This window comes from Lobosporangium transversale, assembly GCF_002105155.1.
Source record: "Lobosporangium transversale strain NRRL 3116 chromosome Unknown BCR41scaffold_31, whole genome shotgun sequence".
Classification (NCBI taxonomy): domain Eukaryota; kingdom Fungi; phylum Mortierellomycota; class Mortierellomycetes; order Mortierellales; family Mortierellaceae; genus Lobosporangium; species Lobosporangium transversale.
This window is the reverse complement of record NW_019029009.1, coordinates 47,394-54,088: the sequence shown is the minus strand read 5'-3', so window position 1 is coordinate 54,088 and position 6,695 is coordinate 47,394. Positions and strand designations below refer to the sequence as shown.

Genomic DNA, 6,695 nt, shown 5'->3' with positions numbered 1-6,695 from the left:
CTGAGAGTGTTAGGTATGTATTGAATATAGTAAACCTATTCAATAACATATTAATAAGTTGATAATAAACCAATGCTCAATAGCAGGTACATGTACCGAAGATAGAATATTTTTTTTTCGTTTCTACAAATATAATATATATGTATATATATAATTTGTTTTATTTACATTATTTACAGATAAAGTAAAAACAAAGAGAGCTGGAATGGATTTGAGCTCTCTGCAATACATCCCAGCTTGCTCTCAAAAAATAATTTTAGTTACTGGGGAAAAGATATGGAGAACAGATCATACATGCTGCATGTGTAACTTTTTTTTTTTACTTTTCAAGGGCCCCATTTTTGTCAGTTCATCTCATTTCTTCTTTTTTTTAAAAAAATAAATAAATAAAATAAACAGGTGCTTATTCGTCTGCTTTTGCTACTGCCACAAAAGAGAGGATGACAAAGAGACAAAGAGAGGAGAGAGAAAGAGAGACCAAGTGAGTGGATGAGTAAAAGTGAGAATAAGATAGGGGGAGAGCTGTGGGCGTCAGTGCTGCCCAAAAGCGTGTTGGAAGAAGGTTTGGGCCGAATGGTAAGCAAACAGACAGACAGATTTCTATTACTATTATTATCACGATGAACGATTTTATTTTGACAAGCGCTGCAGTTTTGGAAATGAATTTGAACTGCTCCAATGGCGTGTTAAGCTGTAAAATTTATTAGAGTTCTGGTTTGCCTGAGACATGTAAACAAATCACATACTTGCCGGTCTCGCCCCCTGCCCCTCTCGAACCGTTTATTAACCAGCTCCTTTCGCTTTTTTTTTTTTTTTCTTTTTTTTTTCTTCTTCTTCTTTGTCTTTCATCGTACCTCCAGTCTCTCTTCATACTTTAAACACTCCTAATACCTATATCCCCCCTTCACCATGTTCATCAAGTCCGCTGTCGCTGCTTTGGCCCTCGTCGCCGCCGTCTCTGCCCAGACCTACAACCGCACCTACTTCACCAACCCCGTCGGTGAGGGTATCAGCTACCCAATTGGCAGCAAACAGGTCTTCTCCTGGCAATTGCCCTGCGTTGCTCCCTCTTCCTGGGTTGCCAAGGAGCCCACCAAGGTTCCCGTTCAGTTCTTGAACGCCAACAACGCCGACAACGCTTTCTTCCTCAAGGAAATCACCACTATCGACTGCACCAAGAACTCTGGCAACGTCGAGTGGAACGTTCCCACCGACTACCCTGCCAACGGCAAATACTCCCTCAGAATCGTCGTTGACACTGCCGCTGGTCCTCAGAACGCTTACTCTGGTGTCTTCACCATCACTGACCCCAACACCCCCCCAAGCAACAACAACCCTCCTTCCAACGACAAGCCTGCTGACAACAACAAGCCTAGCAGTGCCAGCACTGTTGCTCCCGCCTTTGCTGGAGCTGTTGCTGTTGCTGTTGCTGCCGCTATGTTCTAAATTAGAGATGAACATACAAGTAGAGTTTAAGAGTGAGATCCGTTTGTAACGAAAAGGATGTCTTTTTGTTCTCTGGAAGAATTTCCTACCTCCTTTTGTGTCCCACCCGGGGTTCACTTTCAAGCTCTGCTTCTCCCATTTTTATTTCATCAAGTCATTGTCATCCCTATTCTCACTTGCCATTAATATCCGTAACCAGTTTTTATAAAACCAAGTTATTAAAGACAATTTATTGTAACATTAAGTATTTCATATGAATATCCATGCACTTTTTGTTGTTTTCATGCAAGAAAGACGGTGAGGCCATTTCTGTTGAATGTCGTGAAGATGATGAAAGGGTACCCCCCAAAAGTAAGCTTAGTCTCATTACTCTTGGTTGCACAAATGAAAAAAGAAAAAAAAAAACAAATGGATTCATTATTAACGGTAAATTGAACAGTTTGGCTGCAACCGGAGGAGACTGTGTATCGTCCAAAAGTATATAAAAATAGATCGATGAACTCATCAGCCATGCTTCCCAAGGAATAACAATCATTTCAAAAACCCCTAATTACATTTCAAGATCATTGACATCTTTATTTTTTAGATGAAGTAGCAATCAGGTTGAAAGCACAAATGGCAACATCGATAATCTACTACATATAAATAATACTATAGTAATCTAAAAAAAAAAAAAAAAAAAAAAAGCAGGCGGCGAATTACCAGGCTTTTTCTTTTGTTGCTCTCATAGTTTATTATCCTACAGGAAAAAAAATGATACCAGATGAAAGGGCTCTTCATGATAAATACAATATAAAATTTCAAGGTACATTTTCCACTCCTCATCTTCCAAAAAAATAAAAAAATAAAAAAACCTTCTTGGCTCCCTATGGAAACTGGCCTTTGCAACCGCACAGTTACGCTTGAGAGAAAGAACTCACGCGAGAAAAAAAGGAAAGCCCAAGTCAATCAAAGTTGTACTACAAAGTGAGCCGTTCCTGAGGAATTTCAAGATGTGTAACAAATATACATGTTACGCCTCATGTTATATATATATATATTATCTACCATTCCGAAACTGTAAAAATACCTCAGTAGTTCTGCTTCACTTCTTTTATTATTATTGGTAATATTAGTAACGGGAAGTGATCCACATACAAGGAAAATTGTTCAATTAAAAAAAGATAAAAAGGGTCATCTCCTATGAAAAATTTTGAAAAAATAAATAAAGGGGCTTCATTTGCATAATCGAAAATTGTGCAGTAAACCCATGCAAAACAATCTCCTGAAATTTAAAAGTTTGTGATTAATCAAATCTACAAAATCACTGTATGATGTGCAAAAGACGTCTCTCATCTTCACTAACAGATACAACTTTCCTGCCCAGGGCAACTTTTGGCGATTTGAGAACGGACGATGGTTAGGTGTGTAGCAGTGGGTAGTCAGGGAAATGAAGGCACTCTTTATCAACTGCATACCAGTTTAACTTTACGCTTTTCTACAGGAAATCCTGTTTTTGACCAGGCATTTGAGGACTACATGGTTTCTCTAAAGAAACGTGATGGGCGAAACGGTCAAAGCAAGCAAAGCCTCGCCATGAGCTACAAGGACTTGACAAAGCTAATGGAACACCTCCAAGAACCAGATGTCATAGCAAAGCACGGCGAAGGGTTGTGCTTGTTTTTTCAAGCATTTGCTGCAACAGGCTTCACTTTGTGGACAAGGTGATATTTCTCGTCAATCTATGTTGTTACAATCCTACCACTCGTCAATAATCTCATTTGATGATGATTGATGCTTTCCCCTATCAATCTAGAAACGAGGAACTACTGAGGCTTAAAGGAAAAGACCTTGATCTTGGTCTTGAGACGGATTGTGGGCGACCATACTTTAAAATCACTCCAACTTTTCGTAAAACAAACCAAGCGAATGCTGAAAAAGGTATTTCATGTCCTCCTGGCTACCATTTCTTTTTATCTGGGACGTATTTTCTGTATGCTTTACTCATCCTTCCTGCATATCCAATACTTATTCCTCTATCCACTTCTTTTAATTTGTGATGATCCGAATGTTTATTAATTTGATAGCCAATATATATGAAATCCATCCACTGCCCGAAGAGCCTCATGCTTGCTGCTATACTAAGCTGCTAACCTGGATCAAATGACTAGAGAAAAATAGCCGAGCGCTCCATCCTGAAGACTTCGTGTTCCCGTCGATGGATAATAAAGGTCGCGTCAAGCTCAAAGAGGCGTTCTCACATCCAAAAATCCAGTCTCTGTTGGATGAATTTACCGATGCTGCAAACCTGCTTACTGAGCGCAGTGGCCGGTACACAGCTCATTGTTTCCGCCGGGGTGGAGCGCAGCATCGCTTCATGTTTGCAAAGGAAAAGTGGTCTCTCAAGGCAGTAAAGTGGTGGGGTGGCTGGTCTGAAGGCGAAGGAGTTGATACAGTTATGCGGTACCTATTAGATGAGTTTGTGCACTATGAGACCGGTTACGGTGACATGCTCTCTCCAATAAAGAATACTAGTCGACACACTAGGTTTATGGGAGAGTCCAGCGCCACAGAACCAGCAACTCTGCAAGCAATGGATACTGCGCTTGACACCCTACGGATTGCTATTAATGCAGATATAAATAAGATACAGCAAGAGATGAAGAAAGAAGTAGCTGATCTTGGAACGGCTATCACTCAGCAGATTCAGTCACTCCTCCGGGGATCTTCACCACCTATAGCTAATCCCATCAATGTTCGACATCTGATGCCGCTACCATCACCGGTGCAGCTTCCCCAAGAAGACATCGATCCGCCGGCAGCATCTAGAAGCCCTGATATCATACATTGAAGAGAGGCGGTTCTGCAATGGGGAGAAGGCGATCCAAAAAAAGGCTTAGTCTTGGCGCTTCGTCACTGGACTCCAAGAATGCGTGCCACGGATCCTTCTGGATACTCTCAGAGGAAGCTAATTGCTACTGAGTTCGCTTTACTAGGCAGAAACCTTGATAATATGAAAGATGCCCATGGTGGAGCTCTCGATTCTGTCAGCAATCTTATTGCCTCTATTCGTGCAAAGAATAAACAGAGAGCACAAGAGATGAAAGGCGCTCCAGCAACTAAAAAAAGACAGAAAAGCGAAGCGCAAGAGACGGAGAAAGAAGAGGAAGAAGAGGAAGAAGAGGAAGAAGAGGAAGAAGAGGAAGAAGAGGCTTTGAAAAGAAAGAAACACCATAAAAGAGCGTAGAATGGTTATATATAATCTTACTGTCGTTCTAAAGATTGCCTAGCAACGTGGCAATAAATATATGTATATATGATAAACATTTTTTTACTTTTTTATAATCTGTCTTTTAAACGAACAATGAAGAACCATCTCGTAAGGGGGGCGACCCATTTATAGAGCTAACATCTAAATAAACCCTACATGACCTATGGGCCCTTGCTGTCAAAAAAAAAAAAAAAAAAAAAGTACTATCCATTCCAGAATATACTTGATGTTCCATTCTCCGGAGAGGATCGCTTTACAGCTGCCATATGTCCATTCTTTTTTTTTTTTTTTTTTGCTATCGAGGACCCACGAGGTTTTTTTTTTTTTTTTTTTTTTTTTGATAACAAGGAACCACGAGGTCAGAGTCCTCAATCATCAAACGTTCCCTTGGAATTCCCTTCGGGTACTGCATGACTATTGCCACAGCAAATAACTGTGTTTAACGTCAGTTTGCCCTTGAGGAATTTTGTGCACTTAAAGGGTGCTGCATTTATAGAGCTTGCTTCTGTAGAATATTAGGTGAGAATATATAATATACAAAGTGTTAAAATGTAGTGACGTGGAAAGATCTGTCAATGATCCCAAAGATTGACAGAAAATGAACAAAATGATAATAAAAAATTGGACGAAGTGCCAAAAGACAAATTCATAAATGGAGAAAGTGCCAAAGGAGGATAATCTGACAAATAGATCACTAAAGGATCATAAATCAACAATGATAGTCCTGGAGAATGCTGCAAAATAGCATCAAAAGTGAAAAGAGGATCTTTAATAAATACTGATAAGAACGAGCTTGACTTAGTAAAACTACAAATAATAATAAAAGTCGCTCACCTGCAAAATAGCATCAAAAGTGAAAAGAGGGATGCTATTTTGCAAAGAAGCCAAAGTGATTTAAATACTAGGATTGATAAAGGAAATAATGATAAAAGTACTGAATGATGATGGAAATAATGAAGAAGAGGATACGTAAATATCAGATTTACGACAAGTAGTGAAAAAATCACTGTCTTAAGAACCGGGGGGTTATACTGAGATGCCCTTAAAAACCGCAACGAGACGCAAATACATAGAACACACTGAAGTGTTGTACCAAGATAAAGGTCTTTATTAGTTTATGATACATATAATACTATACAAGTAACTAGTGCTGAGATGAATGAGGTTGCATACCTGAAGTGTTGTACCAAGATAAAGGTAAGGAACACTTCAGGGACGGAGAGTCCACTATTTATTATAGCGGGGAGGATCGGGTGGCTGAGCTCACGTCCAGGCAGGACGGGGTGGGTTTGAGGGTACCACTATAGGTATACCTCTGGTCCTACCTACCATGACGTCACTTGCTATAGGACGTGAGCTTAAGTTGCCTCGATTTAGGACACAGTAGATGGAAAATCGCCATTGTAGTATAATGGTTAGTATATCTCGTTGTGGCCGAGACGATCCTGGTTCGATTCCAGGCAATGGCATCTTGTGATTTTTAATGTTCTTTTTTTTTTTTTTTTTGAAAGGATTAATCTATTTGGCAGCCCAGTTGCCAAATAACATTCATTATTTACTTGGCAGCCTACCCAGCGTTATTTGGCCTCTAACTATTTTTTTTTTTTTTTTTTTCATTCCTAGGAACCGTACATGTTTATAACGCTCATACTTCAAATTAATAAAGCTCCCGTCTTCTACGTCATAGTTATGTGTAGTGACATTGTCTTGTCTCATTTAGAAAACTAATGACTTTTTTTTTTTTTTTTTTTTTTTTTCAAGTAGGTCGCTCATACAGTTTTGGAGGTGCCATTTGGAGATCAATGCCTATGAGAGGTTTTCGCTCGGAGCAAACGCGTCTCACCTACTACCTAGACGTCTTCAATAAATCATTCCCTAACCGGGTACATTGAAGGCTGTTTTGTGAAGATGTCATCGCCGCTGCCCTTAGTACCTCCGACGGCATTAGCTGTGCAAGGCAATGTATCCACAGAACGCTGCTTGTTTTACCACTGATGTT

At 39.8% G+C, this 6,695-nt stretch overlaps 3 protein-coding genes and 1 non-coding gene across 4 annotated transcripts; all 4 read left to right on the top strand.

Annotated features, from left to right (window-relative positions):
* The first annotated feature begins 867 nt into the window (after positions 1 to 867).
* Positions 868 to 1,690, top strand: BCR41DRAFT_357669 (hypothetical protein). Its single transcript, XM_022024935.1, has one exon. The coding sequence runs from the start codon at positions 910 to 912 to the stop codon at positions 1,444 to 1,446; it is 537 nt and encodes a 178-aa protein (XP_021879176.1). The 5' UTR covers positions 868 to 909; the 3' UTR covers positions 1,447 to 1,690.
* Positions 1,691 to 2,781: 1,091 nt separating this feature from the next.
* On the top strand, positions 2,782 to 4,276 carry BCR41DRAFT_423825 (hypothetical protein; the record flags this gene model as incomplete). Its single annotated transcript, XM_022030337.1, has 4 exons — positions 2,782 to 2,849; positions 2,930 to 3,149; positions 3,242 to 3,366; positions 3,597 to 4,276. The coding sequence occupies exons 2-4, from the start codon at positions 2,965 to 2,967 to the stop codon at positions 4,274 to 4,276; spliced, it is 990 nt and encodes a 329-aa protein (XP_021879175.1). The 5' UTR covers positions 2,782 to 2,849; positions 2,930 to 2,964.
* A 78-nt stretch (positions 4,277 to 4,354) lies between these two features.
* Positions 4,355 to 4,672, top strand: BCR41DRAFT_398362 (hypothetical protein; the record flags this gene model as incomplete). Its single annotated transcript, XM_022028959.1, has 1 exon — positions 4,355 to 4,672. The coding sequence occupies one exon, from the start codon at positions 4,355 to 4,357 to the stop codon at positions 4,670 to 4,672; it is 318 nt and encodes a 105-aa protein (XP_021879174.1).
* Positions 4,673 to 6,093: 1,421 nt separating this feature from the next.
* BCR41DRAFT_t108 lies at positions 6,094 to 6,165 on the top strand. Its single transcript has one exon. It is a non-coding gene; the product is annotated as a tRNA-His (tRNA).
* Positions 6,166 to 6,695: the final 530 nt, after the last annotated feature.